We start from the raw sequence: 21,043 nt of genomic DNA on the forward strand, positions 1-21,043 counted from the left end.
ACGGTTATATTCTGCATTACAATACAAAATATAAAGGTTGTAATGCTTTAACATTGTGTGTGCACATTTCTCATCAGGATATGCAGCTGCCTCAATGATCACATACGAGAGTCTGGACAACAACAACAGCGCAATCAACAGCTATTCCAGGAGGAAAAGTATCTCTACAGATCAGTTCAGGCTCAACTCGAAAGTAGTGACGATAACAGTCACGAACCGAGACACGGCTCATCTGAAGAAATCGGTCAAGCTCACTTTCTCACATCTGCAGGTAACATGCTAACATCTACATGCATCTACAACATCTATCTATCTATCTATCTATCTATCTATCTATCTATCTATCTATCTATCTATCTATCTATCTATCTATCTATCTATCTATCTATCTATTATTTTTTTATATTTAAATATTTTTTTTTAAACCTGCTCTTTGGTCGTCATAATTAGTGCATCCAGTTGTCTGGCTTTGTAAACTTATCAAATCACAATGCATGTGGCAAAAAAAATTAATTTGCCTTCATGTTTGCCTTCATTACAGCACAATTCTTGTGATTACACAAAAGTAAATCAGGACATCAGCATGCAATCATTTACATCAAACTTGATTTATCTCTGACAGGAAACATCAATGAAATCAGTTTGTGTGTTCTGGGACTCGACGCTGAAAGGAGGTGCATGGTCCAATGAAGGCTGCACTGTGCACCAGTCCAACACCAAATCCACTGTCTGCTTATGCTCACATCTCAGCAGCTTTGCTGTTTTAATGGCACTCTATGAGATGGAGGTGGGAAACCCTACTGAAAACAGAATTATGGAATGCATTCATTCTATTCTTTATCTGTATTTTTTTTTTTAATATCTATTTAATTTTAATATCCTTGTCCATAGGATGTTTTTGAGCTCAAGCTGATCACTTGGATTGGACTCTCGCTGTCTCTAATCTGCTTCTTAATCTGCATACTAACCTTCTGGCTCATCCGCTCCATCCAAAGCACCCGCACCACTATCCACCTGCACCTCTGCATCAGCTTCTTCATTGCCGACTTTATCTTCCTCGTTGGAATCAACCAAACCACAAACAAGGTACCTCAATACCGAGCTGCTATATTGAGAATGTTCCAGTTAATATTTCATGCACGGTAATTAAAGTGAATAAAAGATTCAAAATGCTTTAGTGATCAAAATGTTCCTTTTAATTTAAAGGAAACTTAAAAAAAAAAATCGGGCATTGTTGTGGGGACCAGCTCCCCACAACAATGAAAGAACTAAAGTGATTTAACCGAGTGTATTTAGCCGAGATTTAAATTTAATAAAACGTGAAAAAAATGTGAACCGGACCAAAAAATTTATTTTGACAGAACAAATTCTGTTTTAGAATAAAAAATAAAAAAACAACATTTGCTCAAAGGCGTATTTTACAGTACGTAAATTAATTTAGCTGATATCATTTGCACTGTTTTAATATCTTAACATATGCATGTATCAAACCTTTGGATACAGAATATAAGAGGAATATAATATCTACACTATAAGGACAAACCTTTGTGGACACCTGACCATAAGATTAGTGTCTCCTTTCTGAACATCGTATTCCTCATTTTGTCTTCATTTGCTGTTATAATAACCTGCACTCTTCTGGGAAGATGTTCCACTAGATTTTGCGAGATTTGTATGAGATTCATTCAGCCACAAGGGTGTTAGTAAAGGCAGGTACTGTTGTAGGTGAGGTGAGGAGGCACAGCAGATTCTTTAAAACTGTAGGCTTGAAAGAAATCAGACTAAAAAAATAAGAACAAAATGCACAGGTTAGAGAATAAACAAAGGAGAGCATAAAATAGATTTTCAAGTAAAAACACAACAGACAACAAAGGGGAGGGTTTTATTCTAGATAACAAATAATATAATGAAGCAGAAGATGAGCGTTGTGCTATTTGGGACACAGTCCAGACTCTTTAAATTTGTATTGATCTCTAATCCATTCACTGCAGCACAAATCATTTTACAAACTCCTCTGAAACAGATTCCCTCAAAATAAACTCATCTCCCGTATGAGTAAATTCCTCTGAGGGTTTCACTTTTCTCCTCCTCCAGGTGGGATGCGGGGTGGTAGCAGGTCTGTTGCACTTCTTCTTCTTGTCTGTGTTTTGCTGGATGTGTCTGGAGGGCGTGCAGCTTTTCCGCATGGTGGTGCTGGTATTCAACACCACTCTGAGTCGAGGATACATGATGGCTGCCGGATACGGAATTCCTGCCCTTATTGTTATCATATCAGCCAGTGTCAATTACAGAGGATACGGCACACCGCGCTAGTGAGTGTCATCTTATAATCTTTATACATAGATCTAAACATATCTATTGTTCATGTATGTGTACCACAGACAAGATGGGTCAGAGATAGTATCCAAAATATTTCACCCCCCAATTTTTGCATTTGCTTTTTTCATATCCACAAGCCAGTTCACCTCGATTATACTGACTACTAGGGAGGGTAAAGCCCACCAAGGGTAACTGATCTTCATTCATTATTCATATAAAGTTCTCATACATTACTTTTTATACTAATGTCCATTCAAAAGCGAGAACTTTTGTACTCCTGCTCCAATAGAAATGTCAGAGGAGAAGTTTTACTTCTACTGGAGCCATATTTAGGCCAGAGATTTTTGCTTTCTGCCTTCTTTTGAATACTTGAGCTCACAAATGGTCACAATTGGCTAAAGTCACTTTGATTGACAGGGAAGAGAGAGTGTGCCCCTCCCACCCAGACGGCCACTTTCTAACACTGGAGGAACTAAATGTGGTTTATGGTGTCTGTGGTGGAATTTATGAAAACTAGAGTGAAAGTAGCCATTATAACTTCCCTGTAAGGATATTATACCATGATACATACATGAAACATGTAGCAAAATCTCTAAGATGTTTATCCTCTGAATGTGTGAATTCTTGCCTGTGATGACATGTACACTACAGCTGCAGTATTTCTTTAATAGTATAAAAAAGGAATACAATTGCTGATGTTGCATTATTTGTTGTATAGCTGCTGGCTCAGTCTGGAAAACGATTTCATGTGGAGCTTCTTCGGTCCTGTTTGCACCATCATTGTGGTAGGTACTGAAACTACAGGTATTGACTGTATGTTTGACATTTTTGTCTCCTCAGTGAGATCTCATTATTATTTTTTTCTCCATCCTTGCCAGGTCAATGCAATCTTCTTTATTATAACGGTAATGAAGCTGGCGCAGAAATTCAACTCCCTCAACCCTGACTTAAGCAACCTCAGAAAAATCAAGTAAGATTTATTTTAGTCACAGTGCAAAAAGTTCATAAGATATGATAGGGAAGTGGTAGCATAGTGGTTGAGGGTTTGAGTTACTGATGTCAGAGGTTCAAGCCAGAGCAATGCCAAGCTGATATTGCTGAGCCGTTGAACATGGCCCTTAACTTTCTCCGTTCCAGGAGCACTGGATTATGGCTAAACTTGCACTCTGACCCTAGTTTTCTAACAAGCTTGGATATGTAAAGGAAGAATTTGACTGTGTTGCAGTGTATATGGGATGAGTCTCTCTCTCTCTCTCTCTCTCTCTCTCTCTCTCTCTCTCTCTCTCTCTCTTGTGCTCTCTCTTTCCTCTTTTATGTCTTCTCAGGGAGCTTTATAGGTGGTTTTACTTGAGTATAGAAATGGAGTACTTTGTCAAATATCTATTGTACAGCATAACACTCAGATGTAAGAGAGTGTTTTCTGCCCTCTTTTGAATACTTGAGCTAACAATTGGCTAAAGTTACTTTGATTGACAGACAAAAGAGAGTATGCCCCACCCCCACTCCCACCCCCTCCATACAGAACAGCAACTTTTTCTCAAAACTGTTTGCTTGGGAGCAAAAAATTGTTGATTTCAGATCATTTTAACTGATATAAATATACACTGTAAATATTTGTTGCCCCCTACAGGACATTTACGATCACTGCCATCGCTCAGCTGTGTGTGCTGGGGATCATGTGGATATTTGGCTGTTTTCAGTTCAATGAAGAGATGCTGGTCATGTCTTACCTCTTCACAATCCTCAACAGTTTTCAGGGGGTGCTGATGTTCATCATGCACTGCCTGTTTTCAAAACAGGTGGGTCTTATTCTTTTAAGAGTGCACACGGCCAAAAAAATCTTTAAAATCAGATTTAGATAAAGTGTTATGAAGCAGATGAATGTGGTTTCAGCAACCAATGAGCTATTTGGGTCTCAAAACAGTCTCTAGACTTACACATAGATGTTACTTACACATACACATTATATCCAACGGCCTCATCATGCCACTAACAACTCTCCATTTTTTCCTTCATTAGGTGAGAGATGAGTACATCCGATTCTTGACCTGTCTGACTATGCAGAAGAGTTCTTACTCAGAGTTCAGCACAAACCAGTCCAGCAAATCTCAGGTATACACTCCCTCTCAGTCTACATCCACATTCATTTACAAACACACCTTTATTTCTCTACGTGTTGGTCTTTTGTCCATACTGAGGTAGCTTTTTGAAAACACAAGTGGACGATATACATCATTGTAACCTGTAGTGAGCGACTTTTTAAGACAAAACAAACAACATTGTAGAACATCTCAGGCGACCCACAGCAACAAATCTAACACTTTATGTTCAATACTTAGGAAAGAAACTGAAGTCAAAGTTTTATAGTTCCATCAAGACGAAAATAAAGCTAGTTTTATTTTAATAACATTTTAATTAAATAAGACTTGCGCTGCAGTCATGTGATGCAGTCCTATTACCTAATCCTGTAACGCAATCCCGTGACTTAGTCTTGTGACCCATCATGTGATCCATGCAACACAAAACAAACTTGGCGTGTGACCACAGCTATTCTGCTTTATTCTGCTTTTCCTCAACACCAAATGAAAAAAACTCCGGATGGTGCAATGGGTATTTATTTATTTATTTATTTATTTATTTATTCATTTATTCAATAGATCGAATATTGAATATAATTTTTAGGGCTACATTTGAAATAATCCTTCTCCAACTATTTCCATCCCTATACTGTGCATGCATTCAAATATATGAAGCCTCAGCACCTTAAAAGGTTTAATGCAAAGTAACTTAATTTAAATTCAGAAATAAATTAGTTACAAATATACAGTTTAGCATCATTTAAAATCCCTTATACATTCATCCCTATTGAGAAGAAACCTTGAGAGGAACCAGACTTAAAAGTAAATCCATTCTAATGTGGGTAACACCAGAGAAGGAAAAATGGGGTAGTTCAAATTAAATTAAAATAAAATAAATATATTTGTCACATACACATTTATAGAAATTTCATTTTCATATCAAATTTTACATTCGTAAAATGTAAAAGTTAAAGTAACGTAAAAATAAATACAATAAAATATACATGTATATTAAAATATAATCTGTCTATAAAGTATGAAAAGGTAAAGAATAATAATAATTAAAGATTTTATATATATATATATGTACAGTACAGACCAAAAGTTTGGACACACCTTCTCATTCAAAGAGTTTTCTTTATTTTCATGACTATGAAAATTGTAGATTCACACTGAAGGCATCAAAACTATGAATGAACACATGTGGAATTATATATGGAATTATATACATAACAAAAAAGTGTGAAACAACTGAAAAATGTCATATTCTAGGTTCTTCAAAGTAGCCACCTTTTGCTTTGATTACTGCTTTGCACACTCTTGGCATTCTCTTGATGAGCTTCAAGAGGTAGTCACCTGAAATGGTCTTCCAACAGTCTTGAAGGAGTTCCCCGAGAGATTCTTGGCACTTGTTGGCCCTTTTGCCTTCACTCTGCTTTCCAGCTCACCCCTAAACCATCTCGATTGGGTTCAGGTCCGGTGACTGTGGAGGCCAGGTCATCTGGCGCAGCACCCCATCACTCTCCTTCTTGGTCAAATAGCCCTTGATGTCTTTAGTGTGACTCTACAATTTTCATAGTCATGAAAATAAAGAAAACTCTTTGAATGAGAAGGTGTGTCCAAACGTTTGGTCTGTACTGTATATATACACACACACACACACACACACACACACACACACACACACACACACACACACTAGAAAAAATGTGTATATATATGTACATATACATATATGAATTAAACATGTCAGCAGTATATGCAGTGCACATTGACACCGCACCATTGCGTATAGTGTATTTATTCTTGTATATTTATTCTCTTTTTTTTGGAAGCCAACCATGATCTTGCATACCCCTCAGCACATGTGCAGTAGCACCCCTGGGTGACACCAAATGCCAATTCATTATAATTCCATTATTGTTGAGGTTACCCACTGTTCAGCTATTTTATAAGTTGCTCAGTAGCTCCTAGTTTTATAACCACAAATGACTGTATAAGACTGTAGAAAGAACATCACTCATATTCACACACTCCAGTACTCATGTTAGTTCTCTCTCTCCAGTGTTCTGTATTGATTAAAGACTATAACCACACTCTTGATGTCACCCAAATGAGGATGGGTTTCCCTTTTGAGTCTGGTCCCTCTCAAGGTTTCTTCCTCATAACATCTAAGGGAGTTTTTTCTTGCCACAGTCGCCACGGCTGCACATCAGGGATAAATACACACCATTCACCTTAATTGTTAAATTCTGAAAAGCTGCTTTGAGACAATGTCAGCCGTGAAAAGTCCACTTCAAGAAATAAACTTCACTTCACTTCACTGATGGAGACTTCAATACAAAACTGTTTATAGCAAATGTGATCCTAAACCATTGCAAATCCACCTTTACAGTTCTTGAGTTTAACCCTCCACAGTGACCTTATGGATCTTTAGACAGTTCATGTGGAAAAATCCACAGCAGCAGTGAATGGTCTCCATCCAGAACTCCATCCAGAAGATCTGAAAAGTAGAATAAAACAGGATCACTGCTACCTCAGGAGCATGTAAAGCTCACCATAGAGAATAAGAACGACTCTATATGACTCTTATATTGAATTTGTAATGTAGGCTCATGGAGAGGTAAAAAATAAAGAAGACATTATCCACAGGATGATAAAATATTGGTTTAGCTCCAGTGGAGTTGATACAGATATTAGCTTCAACGCCAGGACTGATATGTAAAGCGACTCTACTAAAATAGCCTGTATTGGAAGGTAATGTGTGAAAGTTTGCTGTAAATCCCTAATTCATTTCCCGGTCTAGCTATCGATTGAAATGATTGAATGTAATGCCGGGTTTGACAGCATTATTGAGACATTGAGACAGATCCTTAATCGCACTCTGGTCTCCGACAGTGACGGTGCAGTCAAAGTGGATTTTTAGATGATATTCGGGGAAAGAACAATTTCTCAGCACCGACAGACGCTTTATTACAGGCCCAGGTTGAGATAATGATCATCCGAACGCTTTGAATGAGATGACATGAATGGAAAAGTGTCTGTTCCTGTCTAAATGATTAATAAACTCTGACTTTTTGGCTCCACAGGTGTCCAAAAGCATTCAGAACACAGGAGAGGCCCGGATCTGAAGCGCACACAGCCGCGGGCCATGCTTTTTTCCAAATGCAAAGTGACCTTGTCTGCACCCTCACTGACTTTCCTATGATGATCCTCACATCCAACATAAGCTCACCTGGTGGATTAGCTGCTTATTGATTCTGTGTGTGTTGTGTGTGTGTGTGCATGTGTGTTGTGTGTCAGCGATGCTGCTGTTTCATGACCTTGTACATACAAATCCATGTTGAGTATGGCGTTGAATTATACTGTAATTTATGTGATGTTCAGTGGAAGTGGTAGCTCATCATTCAAGAACTTCCACCCAATCAGAATTTGACAATAAATCACAGGAATGGAGCACTCAACCATAGATACCGTGATGAAAAAATTCATCAGTATGCCGAGTGTGCGTGCCGCAGGAAGGACCGACTGGGAACGGGGCGTAAATTAGAACGAACCAAATAAAGCTTGATCTTATATGGTTGCTTCTCAACCACATCTATAGTGAGATACACAAAGAAAAACATCACCTCTCCTGAGAGAGAACATCACCAATAAACCTCAGGAGCAGTGACTGATCAGCTTCATTATAAGACATTAATATTAATATTATTTATTTGATTTTTTTCCCAATCTTTTAAATTGGAAGGGTGGATGCAGGCCAGTGAAAAACCCTTATCGAATGTATTTATAAGTGGCTTCATGTCTTTTAAATATGATGTACACATTTTTTTATTTGAAATAATTTTATAATATATAATGCTGAGCTTTAATTATTTGAAAGTTTTTTTAAATGTATATTTTTATGCAGTGTTATAATGCTCAGAAAAGCATTGTAAACAAAAATCCTTTCTTTCTGTCAAAGATTTATTTTCTATTGTCATTCTCGTATATAATGTATTATTTACATTATATACGAGAATGACAATAGAAATATATAATATTGTTGTATTACAAATCTTGTGTTATGCTAGTTTTTTATGGCAAAGTGGCAAAATGTTGTAAACTATATAGACAAAAGATTATGGACACCTAAGGTTAATATTTGTATGTGCTCTTTGAATATCCCATTCCACATTCAGTCCTGATTTGCTGTTATAATATGCTGTTATAGCCTCTACTGTTCTGGGAAGATGTTCCATTTTGTGTGCTTGTGGAGATTTGTATGAGATTCATTCAGCCACAGGGGTGTTAGTAAAGTCAGGTACTGATGTAGGTGATGTGAGGAGGCCTGAAGTGCAGCCAGTTCTCCAAATCATCCCAAAGATGTTCAGCAGGGATGAAATCAGGGCTCTATAGCAGGAGATCGTCCGGTTCAAATCATGTAAAACAATCTTTTAGAGGTGGCTTTCGGTCCATGGGCCTCGTCATGCTGGAACAGGTTTTGGTCGTCTTGTTCAACTAAAGGGAAAATGTACCACCACCGCATCCAAATACATCCTATACGATTGTGTCTTCAACTTTGTACAGTTTGGGGAACGACCACATAAGTCCTAATATTTTTGTCCATATTGTGTATGTTAGGACAGGAGCTTAGCTGCATTTTTGTCAGGTACATTTTGGTCTATTCTGCTCTCCTTTAAATTGGATGTATAGATCCTAACCATAATAGTAAGTTGAAATCCAAATGCTATTAAGGGAGGTGGTAGCTCAGTGGTTAAGGCATTGGGCTTTGGGTCAGAAGATCACAGGTTCAAATCCCACCACCACCACCAAGCTGCCACTGCTTGGCCCTTGAGCAAAAGCCCTCCCCTGCTCAGTTGTAAGTCGCTCTGGATAAGGGCGTCTGCCAAATGCCGCAAATGTAAATAAAATTTATCATTTCCTTTAAAATCTGTGACTCAATTGTATTTTTCTGTTAATCGTTTCCACAAAGAAAATATCAGCATATGAACATTAAAAGTTTCTTTCAAAAAATGTTTTTTTATCTGTATAGTAAAACAGATCAGCCTCCACCATACAACTTCCCTTGTATGTTGGTATTAAATAAGCAGTGCATGATAATTGTGATTTACACTTTCTGAAGCAAGAACCTGATGAGAATGCACTGTGGTATAAAGGGGAAATACTCATGTACAGAACATAATTATGAAAAGTTTATTAGTACACTGTGTCCGTGTGTTTCAGGAAGGACCAGCTGGGACGTATTGAAATTAAAAGGAACCAAATAAGGTTTGACTTCATATGATTGCTTTTAAAAGATATATTTAATGAGATACACAGAGAAAAAAACACCTTTTTTATCCTGAGGGAGCACATCACTAATGAAGCTCAGAAGCAGCGACCGATTCAGGCTCAAGATAAAATGTTTTTATTATATTATATTGTTATTATTATAGCTTTTAACAAACGATACTGCAGATTCACTGAAGTCCATAAAATTAATATCCAGCAAAACAGGAGACAGAGGTGAAGGAAAATAGAATTGTGGTGAAGAAGAATCATTACAAACAGTATCAATAGCGTTAAAAGGATGTTGAGTATAAACAGATTTTGAGTCTGGGGATGAGTGCAGGACAGACTTAATTATCCACTGACAATTACATTCTCGCCACCTTGATCCTTTCTTTCACAACCATTCGTAGGTCAATTGATAGATTCTGATGTATGCATGCTCAAGAGCATTGTTCTGTTGCATGCCAATTTCAGATGACCTCATTTGTCTTTGCTTGTTCATTGTTGTCTCATTGACTAGTTTCTCAAATCTTGTGGTTACAAAACAAGCGAAGGGAAATGAAGGGACCGAAGGATATTGTTCTAGAACTAATTCAGAAATACGGTCTTGCAAATCTTTTTACTAGCTTTGGGAAGTTGGACTTTATGAGTTCAAATCCATAAATCTGGACCCGCCGAATAAGAACATCTGCTGAATGCTGTAAATGTAAATGGAGCTCTCTGAGTTTTCTTTGCATCTATATACATTGACTGGTCAAACTAGAGTTTGCTGGGACACTCACACCTTGGAAAAACTGTTTCTAAACAATATTCCATATAAGTTTGTTTGCATGGAAGTTAAGAAATTATATAATATGGAAACGATTTAATGAGTGGGCTGTTTATACTGTGACTGTGATAGTGTTTTCAGGATCTGGGCCGGTTATAGCTAGGGTTTTTAATTTTTTAATAGTATTTCCTTTTTACCACCAGATGTCGCCATTTTGTTCCCGAATGCCTAATTCGTTTTTATTGTTTCCACCTGAGTCCTGTTTGTCCTGTGTATATTTAAGTTCCACTTGCCTTGTTTCTTGCTTGTTCGTTGATTTTGTGGTGACTGTTTTCCCAAGTTTGGCTTCCTGAATTTTGTAAACCCCCCTCCTCAGAGGAAGACTTTAAAATGTTTTCTTTAATTTTTACTTTTGTATGTGGACTTATATTTATTTGCGCTTCAGTTTTTGTACTTTTTAGTACTTAAAAAAAAATAATAGTCACTTGTGGGTTTACACACCTCACTGCGGGAGACTGCTGGAGCTCCTGTAATCAACCCTGTTTCAAGCCCCAGCCTTGACAACTGTACTATCAAGAGTTGTACACATTGTACTTTAATATATGGCTTGTGAGGTTTAAGCTCTGTGGTTACGGCTTTGAGTTACTGATCAGAAGGTTGGGAGTTTAAGCCCTGGTATCACCAAGCTGCCACTTTTGTTATAACAGCTCCAAACATCACTGAGATATGCAAAAAAGAGATTTTCATTGTGCTGTAAAGAACATGTGACAAGCCTAAAAATCACCTTTACCTTTGGCATAAACTGGTTACTTGTGAAATAAAATAGTTTAGTAACATGACTGTTGTTTGAAAATGTTTTGCTGTGTGCTGTGCTCTTCCAGACATAAAGATTTCCTCCATCCGGTGATGATGCAGACATCTGATTCTTCATATCTTCTAGAGTGACAAATGGCTTCTTTCTCTCAAACAGAAACTGCAATCCAGTTTGGATAATGTGAGATTAATTTAGTTAAAGTCAGCTTCTTGGGTGCTCTTGCTCTCAATATTAAATACTGAAATCTGTTTGTAGGACACAAATGTAGGACTTTCCAAGTTCCTTTTATGAAACAGATGTTAGATGTTTACTTCATTTTCTTTATAGCAAACACCAGTCAGTTTTCACCTTCAGTGTGAGGGCAGGAACTACCCTGCATACAAAAATCTCAATGATGACTCTTGCATCCAAGAAATGCAACCTCTGTCACTTCACGAAGGATTCTATCATTAGCAGATGCTTTGGGTCAGGTGTAATAGAGACCAGCAAAACATTTAATTTCACAGTGCAGTGGAGTGGGGCACCGGGTTGGCCTTTAACGGCAATTATGTATAGGCGCTCGGTGATTCATCTGCAGTCATGGCACCGTTAATAACAATTATGTCCTCTTGTGCATTCTAAGAGCACAGACTTTGTGCCAAGCTGAAGTTAAACATACATATCTGCAATATCCTTCTGTCCTTCAGTTCTAAATTATTTCATTTAAAGTCTGACATCTGTCTTATAAGCTACTTTTGACATCCATCTTATAGCAGTTATTTATTAGCTGCCAAAGCCAATAAGAAAGTAAAAAAGTAAGTACAAAAATCAAGCATATCATGTTCTTCATTGACTCATCATTCATTCATTCTTCTCATGGTTTAGTGATTTTAGAGTCAAAAAACAAACTTAAAAATCAAACCTAAGACCCTGGAACTGTAACCAATCAGCCATATTGTCTTTGCTCGTTAAAACCCACATACATTTAAATTAATTGGAGAAAATTCATGAAAACTTCATCTGGAATCTGGAAGGACATGTTCAGACTGAGACTGATGTGAGTAGAAACTGGAGAACCAAAGCAGGACTGTGTTACATCAGCAGATTTGTTTATGATTGTGGATTGTGAATATTGTGGTCAAATCAATAGTGAAAAGTGTTATGCATTAAATTTCCTGCTATTTCAATATATACTTTATTATTCATTTAGTACTAGTATTAGTTTTTAGTTCCTTTGCATGTTTACTGACAAATTTTTTTTGTTATTATCATCAAACTAGAAACTTTTTGGAATCTGGATGCTCAATTAACATTAAATGGTCCCTAGTGGTATCTAGTAGATACACCATCTGATCTAAAGTTGCCAAATTTGTTTTATTGGTCCTTAATGACATCCACGACAGATTGCAACAATAGAAGGCAACTAATTACCAGTTGAGACCCAAAAGGTTTTCACAGTTACGGTTTCCATTTTTTTCCAGAAGGACTGATTGAAAGTGTTGCTCCTCTGGAGCATGATTTAAATTCAAAAGATCCAGCTGATAACTTAGTATGATGTAACTATAATGAATGAATATCTCAAAGATTCTTCCTCATGTAGTTTTGGGAGCATTTCCTCACCGCCGTCACCTCTGGCTCTCTCATAACGGTTAAACTTGGATAAGCTTATGAATTAAAATGTTATATTCGTAATTTATTTACTTTACTCAAGTTTCTGGAGACCTCTCACTGCTGCTGAAGATCCACATGAACAGATCCATGAGGTCACTGTGGAGGGTTAAACTGAAGAACCATGTAGATAGATTTAGACTGTAATTAATATAAACAGTCTGCTACAATGGTTTAAGATTATAATTGCCATGATTAGGTTTTGCACTCAAGTATCAACAATGATAGAACTATAATGAATGGACCAAATAAAACAATTGAATTGATCTGAACTGACTGGTTGAAGAGATCCAGATTAAATGTAGTTGAGTCAAATATTAGTAAAACTAGTTGCATATTAACAAACCTGCACACTGAAAACTGAAACATGTTGAATATTCCAGCACTGCATCTTGTATAAACTACAAAAGAAATTGCTTGTAGTGTTACTGCAATTGAAAGATGAAATTCGCTGTGATGTTTCTCTCAGATTATAGATGGACTCCTTCCTATTTTTCTCCTTTCTATTTCATTGCTTTTTGCATCTAAAAGAAATGACATGCATAGCAAACAGCACAAAGGTTTGTGCACTTGTTAGGGCGCGTGCAAGAGTGCATATCGACTGAGGATTATTGGAGTAGAAAGCACAGTATTCCGAGTTATCCGAGTCAGAGGTCAGCGCATAAGAATAAGAGACACGATTCGGAAAAATTGGTAACTGTGGTGAGATTCAAATCACGGATCTGAGACTCGAGTCTCTCTCTCTCTCATCCATCGGTGTTTCTGTCGCTACCTTCAAGGCTCATTTAGAGCCAAAGATGTGCATGGATGCTTCTTAATTTCTTATTAGTACACTTGATTGCAACAAGCGCGCTAATACAAATTTACATTTTGACCACTCAGGAACTCAAAAGACTTTAAAGAAGATTAATCAGGAACTTCTCATGGTTTGCTGTTATCTCTTTTGTCTCATTCTTGTATCGCTATGATTAGGGAAAGAAAATGAATGGCTTTGTCATGGTAATGAAAATCCCTCTCCAAGCAGCTGATTGAATTTTGTGTTTTTCTTTAGTTTTTTTCTTTATTTATACCACCACAGTGCTACACAGTTACTTAAAAGCTCATGGTTTTCAAACCATTCCAAATTAGCAATGTTTTCTAAGATGTAATCCAGCAATCTTGCCTCTTAATAAACATCAGCAGTGCAGGGATCAATCGGTACTGTATAGTTTAAATAATGCAGGGCTACTTTCAGTCATGGTGTAGTTAGGATTTTCCATTAGATGAGAATCAAGCAGCCTGAAAGACTGTGTTTTAGGTAAAGACAAGCGGAGAAGGGGAGAATTTTTTTTAGAATTGGAAAACGGACGTAGATAAAGAAGGGAGAAAAAAGAGAGGGACAAAGAGGGAATGCGGATGGTGCATAGAAATGACAAAGGAGGTGGGCTTGGAGAGAAAATAAGAGGGAGTCAGACAGAGAGAGAAAGAGAGAGACTGAGAGAGAGACAGAAGGTAACTGGGTAAAATCAAAGAAATGGACAAATCAGCGAGTAGAAAGTGCACAGGGAGAGAGCGAGAGAGATAGAGACTCAGAGGGAGAGAGAGAACCTGTAGCCTGAAGCATTACCACAGTGCTGCAACACAGGATAGAGGGACTCTGAGGAACTGACCTCAGCACCTGGGTGAGTGAGGAACTAGGATTCTTTTTTTTCTATAATTTCTTCATGAATGATGGTTTAAAGTACAAAAAAAACTATGCAGAAACTTCTAATGATTTGTTTTCCTCATAATTATAATAACATCAGGAACACGTCCAGTTTATCGATGCGCCTATGATCTCTCGCTGATGTGTCTTCACTTGAATGCATGTTGCTCTCCGGGTTTCATTATCACATCAAGTTCATTTTAACTGAACAAGGAGGGGCTTCTACCCGATCCCCAGCATACATCAGATAAGGCCACACGGGTAAATCTCTGCATGCTGATCGGATTTGTTTTCTATTTTGTAAAAATTAACAGGATCAGCATTTTAGAATTTGAGTGTGAAGTTCAATGGCAATTACACAAGTGTTTTCCTCAGGAGAAAATAAGAAGTTATTTACTGCATAAACATAAACATCCTGCAGCTACAGAGTACATCCCTGAGGAAAAAAATGCTCCAGTTTCCTGTTCTACACTGGAAGATTTCTTTAATATGCTACTGAGGAAAAAAAAAGTCTGAGAAAACAATGAAGAAGAAAGCAACAACAAGGCCATGGAGTGAGGGAAGGAGTGAAAAGTCTCTCACATATCACAGTATGTCAAGTTTAAAAAGCAGAAGCTGATTATGCATTCACCTGGAGAAGAGCTTTCATTTTCAGGCATTGTGTCATTTCGGACACTGTTCAGAGATAGGAGAGGCTGGGAAGTAGACTGATGCTGTCATTTCAGGAGAAAAAAATAACTCATCTCAGTGTGTATAAAAGTGTGAAAGCCCCCTGAAAATCGCTCTGATGGGATATCTCCGTTCGTCTGACAGTGTCGAAGCACTTTCTGATAGCTGATATTCCAAAACTATGTCCTACTTTACCTGAGCTCTTAGTAATACCGACACTGTGACTGTAAAGCATGATGAAAAAATGATCAATTGATACTTTCTTTTTCATTACATTTACTTCCAGTTGAAGTCTGTTCTGCATTTATTTACTCATAGATTTTCTCAAAGTAGAGGCTGACCAATTTTATGCCTTAGGCTTCCTACTCATTTATCATATTTTAATTGGCTTTTGGAAGAGTTTCCACATCGGTGCTCTTGATACAGGTGCATTTTTCTGATGTGACAAAGTCTTCAAAATTAGTTTCCCGTTTCTCCGTACATGCAATTTATGTATTAGATAAAAGTGAAAAATTGGCAGTGAAATCGCAGTGAGAGGAAAAAAACATAACATTATGACAGAAGAAGTGAATAACACTGATCATCTTTTCATCATGGCACCTGTAAGCGGGTATTTTAGGCAGCAAGTAAAAATTTTTTCCTCAAATTTGATGTTAGAAGGAGGAAAAATGGGCGAGTGTAAGGATTTGAGCGAGTTTGACGAGGGCCAAATAGTGACGTCTAGACGACTGGGTCAGAGCATCTCCAAAACTGCAGCTTGTGGTCAGTATCTATCAAAAGTGCTCCAAGAAAGGAACAGTGGTGAACCGGCGACAGGGTCATGGGCGGCCGAGGTTTATTGATGCACGTGGGGAGCAAAGGCTGGTCCGTGTGGTCCGATCCAACAGACAAGCTCCTGTAGCTCTGACCACTGAAGAAATTCATGATGTTAATGCTCGATAAGTCAGGACTGTTTTATATAAAATACATACATGCACACTATATGAACAAACATATTGGGACACATTACATATCCAGCCATATGTGGTTCTTACAAAACTATTACCTTGGAGACACACAATTGTATATTATGTCTCTGGACATGGAATCATTCAATTTTCCCTTCCCTTCTTTAGTGTAGGAGACCCAAACCTGTTCATGACAAGAAGATATACTTTACATGGGTTGGAGTGAAAGATCTTCCGTTATACAGCTCTGAGCTCAATCCTATCCCTACCTTTGGGATGAATTGGAACACTAGCTGCACACCAGGCCTCCTCACCTGGTGAAGTAGTAGCTCAGTGGTTCAGGCTCTGGGTTACTGATCGGAAGGTTGAGGGTTCAAGAGGGTTCAGTATCACCAAGCTGCCACTCTTGGGCCTTTGATCAAGGCCCTTAACCCCTTTGTGCTCCAGGTGTGCTGACCCTTTGCTTTGACCCTAACTCATTGCACAACATTGCTGGGATACATCAGTACCTGGCTTTATTAACTCCCTTGTAGATGAACGAATCTCACACAAATCTCTACAAGCACACTTCAAAATCTAGTGGAAAATCTTCCCAAAAGGGAATACTGTGTGTATATATATATATATATATATATATATATATATATATATATATATATATATATATATATATATATATATATATATATATATTTATTTATTTATTTACATGGATAGCTGTATGATGATATAGTATATGTGTAAAAACTCAAGTTTCTGCAAAATCACTACACTTTTAAGTGGAATAAAAAGAAAGTGAAGTAAATAACTGATGAGATCTCACATAAAAGAAACATTATCAAATATTTCAGAAAGTCATAGAAGACCATAAATCATACCCTTTAGTCATATTTAAATCTTTTTGCTTAAATTGGTCATATTCTATGGGCAGATGATTGTTCCTTCACTTCCCTTACAATTTTTCCATCACCGTTAAATGGCAAATTGAGAGAGAGAATAGTACAGATTAAAAGGAAGACGAAGGGGCTGCAAGACAGAGAGAAAACAAATGAGTTGTCTAAATTCATTTAGTTCACTGGAGATTAAAGGACAATTCAGAGTGGACTGTTGAACAAGAGCCAAAAAAAAAAAAAGTAATATTAGAAAATCAGCATTTCAATTTTATAAAAATCCTCTTCTTCCTCTCTGTTTTTTTTTTTCCACGCCTCACCCTACTGTGCCCCATACGAGTTTAATTTAAACGGCTCTTCGAAGATAAAGACAGAGTCGAAGATAAAGACAGAGTCAGGCGTTTTATTCGGTCAGAATAGCGTGGGATTGCTACCATGAATCTTTTTGAAGGCAAAATCTAATGCAAATGGCTCATCAGTGAAGAGTGACAAGCTGAGCAGAGAACATTACGACATTACCTGGAGCAGCTTGACACCTAGAACAGAGAAAGTTTTTTTTTTTTTTTTAAGACAAAAAAAAAAGACAAGCTGTGCCTAGCTATGTGGAAAATGTGTAATTGAAGAACACGGCTATTGGCTAAAAGAGATTACTGTATGCAGGTTGCGGTATGACAAGAAGGTAATAGTTGTGCATACAGATATAATAGCTCTATTCATCAAGCAACAGGTTGGGAATTAGCTTTTAGTTTCAACATGATTGCACTCGTTTGCAAGGAAGATGAGCATAATTACGCTGAAGAGATGAAGTGTGATGGTAAGAGGTAATGAAGTGATGCACACAATGACCTGTTCTAAAAAAAACCAAACATACAGTCTTTTGTTTTCAGGTGGTGCATTAACAACCTGGCCTCCAAAGCTTCATCCTCAATTGACTCAGAATGGATTTTGTCTTTAGTTCCACAATTTCTACGGCGTGTCAAGACTTTAACCTGTCGTTCATCGGTCAACAGGATCGTAACTTGACGTCTCCGTCTCCTCACAACCCACCAAACTTTGGGTTGTCTTACTTCACCATGAGCTTCGGGATATTGTCTAATTTAATCGGCCTGGCCATCGTGTTGGCGTCGTACGCCCGCTTTCACCACCGAGCTAAGACGCCGTTTCTGCTGCTTGCTGCCGCGCTCCTTCTGAGTGACCTGGCGGGTCATTTGGTCACCGGCGCTTTAGCCTTGCACCTGCACCTCGGAAGAGTCAGGAGGCAACGAGCTGCAAGCAGGGAGCCGAGTGAACCCCCTCAGGCTTTCTGTAAACTCTTTGGTGCCTGCATGGTCTTTTTCGGCTTGACTCCTCTCCTTTTGGGAAGCGCCATGGCCGTGGAGCGCTGCATGGGCATCACACAACCGCTCCAGCACTCTGCCATGGCTACAACGGCTCACGTCCGCCTCAGTGTCCTCCTGCTCATCACCATGGCCTTTACTCTAGCGGCACTGCCTTTGCTCAACATAGGAACGTATGAACCTCAGTTCCCTGGTACCTGGTGCTTCCTTCCTGTTCATGGCGCTCTCTCGAGTGCTGATGCCGGCCTGGCCTTGGCCTTCTCAAGCGTGGGCCTGTCAGCTTTAACAGTCTCTGTACTGTGCAATGCTGTGAGTGGGATGACGTTGCTGCAAGCCAGGTTTAACAACCAAAGCGCAAAGCTGACCGCCTCCAGGAGACGCAGATCGTCTAGATCACCTGTGCATTCACTGGATGTGGAGATGATGGTGCAGCTCGTGGTCATAACCATTGTGTCCTCTGTCTGCTGGAGTCCCTTTCTCGTAAGTGTATCAAATAAATATAAAATTGATGAAGCAGTATGAAATTTGTAAAGTTTCCCCTGCTGCCTCTAAGTTCCCATGGGTTGCATATTTTCAAGATAGAAACAGAGATATTTTCAATGTTCAAGATAAAAATTACATTATTAAAAAACATATATGGGCATGACAAGAAATGGGGCAAATATCCCAAAATATAGTATACTATTACACAGTTATGTGATCATCAATCAGGCAAATCCACTTTGTAAAAAAACAAAAACCACCAAAGCACTGTTTAAAAAAAAAAAAAGAAAGAAAAAAAAAAAAGAAATTACAGACTGCCCCTTTAATGCATCATATAAAACAATTATAGAAACACTCATCATGGAAAAATAGAACAAATAGAAAACATTAGATAAAATTTGTTTATAGAAAAAAATAGATCTTTAATGCATCTAGAAACACAGTAAAAACTTGCAAACTATAAGAAAGAGTGGGATAAATATTTAATGCATATAATAAAAAATATATTTTATAATAAATTATTATATATATTATATATAATAAAAACCACACACTGCCCCAGTAATGCACCTAATATAAATACATTTTAAAAAGCCTGAAAAGTTACTAACTGGCCCTTTAAAAGAGAGAGAGAGAGAGAGAGAGAGAGAGAGAGAGAGAGAGAGAAAGTGTTAAATATATCCACAGAAACAGGTTTAAGAATGACAAACTGCCTCTTTAATATTTCTCTATATGATCTATGCTGTTAAAAATTAAAAAATTGCCCCTTTAATATATCTCATTAAAAAGAGAGACTTGAAACATAAGATATCTAATAATCACAATATGTGTGAAAAATGTAATGAGATGCCAATTCAAAAAAATAAAAACGTGTTCATGTTATTGGGCTTTTTCTCTTGTTCCCTTGCTCAGATTTACATCTCCATGTCAGTGAGACAGTTCTACAGAGGCGAAACCCACTCAGACCCCCATTATGAGCAACTGCTGCTGCTGGGTTTGAGGATGGCCTCCTGGAACCAGATCCTGGACCCATGGGTGTACATCCTCCTGAGACGGGCCGTGCTGCGGAGAGTGTGCAGTCTGCTTCGGCCCAGCAGGGTCATTTTAACCCAGAGCAACTCATGTGGGAGTTCGGAGCGACAGGAAATCCATTTGCACTGACTTTGCTGCGCTCGCACAATGTCCACAAGGCCCAGAAGTGGCTCTTAAAATCGCTACTGTGGCATTAAAACGGCGATTCACCCCGATCGTGTTCCTGTGTGCCAGCTTACAGCCTGGTTCATTTCCAAATCTTACAAGCATCATGCATGCCTTCATGAGAAAAGTGAACATGGTCTGGAACCCAAAGATTAGCTCTGATATTTAGTGCTGATTTATTGAATCATCTGTCTGAACTACAATCGACTTAAAAAAACGATTGGCACCCCTGTCGGGACCATGAGCAAAACTAATTACTCTATATTGACAAAAGTATTGGGACACCTGACCATAAGATTCCTATCTTCTTTTGGAACAACAAATTCCACACTGAGTCCCCATTTGCTGTTATAATAACCTCCACTCTTCTGCTCCACTGTTAGTAAAATCAGGTGCTGATGTAGGTGAGGTGAGGCCTGGGGTGCAGTCAGCGTTCCCATTCATCCCAAAGGTGTCAACAGGGTTCACTAGCTCTATAGTAGGAGATCTTCCAACCCAACCCATGTAAAGCATATCTTCATGGCACTGGTTCTGGCGTTGTTATGCTGAAACAGGTTTGGGTCTCCTAGTTAAAGTGAAGGGAAAATGTCATGATACTTCGTCTAAAGACGTCCTATACAATTGTGCGGATCAAATTTTGTGATCAAACTCTTGATGTCACCCAAATGAGGATGGGTTCCCCTTTTGAGTCTGGTTCCTCTCAAGGTTTCTTCCTCATTACATCTAAGGGAGTTTTTCCTTGCTCATCAGGGATAAATGCACATTGTTCACCTTGACTGTTGATTTCTGTAAAGCTGCTTTGAGACAATGTCTGTTGTGAAAAGCACTATAGAAATAAACTTGACTTGACTTAATTTTGTGGTAACAGTTTGGAGAAGAACTACATATGGCTGGAAAAGTCGTGTCCCAATACTTTTGTCCATATAATGCATATT

At 38.2% G+C, this 21,043-nt stretch overlaps 2 protein-coding genes across 7 annotated transcripts in view; both read left to right on the forward strand.

The window, feature by feature from the left end:
* The window catches only part of LOC124375905 (adhesion G protein-coupled receptor E5), a 50,269-nt gene extending 41,589 nt beyond the window's left edge, over positions 1–8,680 (forward strand). For all 5 annotated transcript variants that reach the window (XM_046834631.1, XM_046834630.1, XM_046834634.1 and 2 more), the window contains 9 exons: positions 78–271; positions 623–787; positions 892–1,086; positions 2,095–2,312; positions 3,038–3,104; positions 3,198–3,289; positions 3,950–4,118; positions 4,339–4,431; positions 7,487–8,680. In XM_046834631.1, coding sequence (XP_046690587.1) covers positions 78–271; positions 623–787; positions 892–1,086; positions 2,095–2,312; positions 3,038–3,104; positions 3,198–3,289; positions 3,950–4,118; positions 4,339–4,431; positions 7,487–7,528 — 1,235 coding nt within the window. In that variant the 3' untranslated portion in view covers positions 7,529–8,680. The remainder of the gene's footprint in view (positions 1–77; positions 272–622; positions 788–891; positions 1,087–2,094; positions 2,313–3,037; positions 3,105–3,197; positions 3,290–3,949; positions 4,119–4,338; positions 4,432–7,486) is intronic.
* Positions 8,681–14,351: 5,671 nt separating this feature from the next.
* ptger1c (prostaglandin E receptor 1c (subtype EP1)) lies at positions 14,352–20,495 on the forward strand. Of its 2 annotated transcripts, XM_046834647.1 has the most exons (4): positions 14,352–14,562; positions 14,686–14,846; positions 17,979–18,908; positions 19,824–20,495. In XM_046834647.1, the coding sequence occupies exons 3-4, from the start codon at positions 18,030–18,032 to the stop codon at positions 20,070–20,072; spliced, it is 1,128 nt and encodes a 375-aa protein (XP_046690603.1). In that variant the 5' UTR covers positions 14,352–14,562; positions 14,686–14,846; positions 17,979–18,029; the 3' UTR covers positions 20,073–20,495. The 2 variants fall into 2 exon arrangements, with proteins under 2 accessions (XP_046690603.1, XP_046690602.1); XM_046834646.1 differs by lacking the exon at positions 14,686–14,846.
* The last annotated feature ends 548 nt before the right edge of the window (positions 20,496–21,043 follow it).

This window comes from Silurus meridionalis, chromosome 22 (assembly GCF_014805685.1).
Source record: "Silurus meridionalis isolate SWU-2019-XX chromosome 22, ASM1480568v1, whole genome shotgun sequence".
NCBI lineage: Eukaryota > Metazoa > Chordata > Actinopteri > Siluriformes > Siluridae > Silurus > Silurus meridionalis.

What these genes read in the sequence shown, in the direction of transcription:
- ptger1c (XM_046834647.1), top strand. Translation starts at nt 18,030, where the DNA reads ATGGATTTTGTCTTTAGTTCCACAATTTCTACGGCGTGTCAAGACTTT. An exon ending in TCTGCTGGAGTCCCTTTCTC is followed by an intron (nt 18,909 to 19,823) that starts GTAAGTGTATCA and finishes TCCCTTGCTCAG; the next exon opens with ATTTACATCTCCATGTCAGT.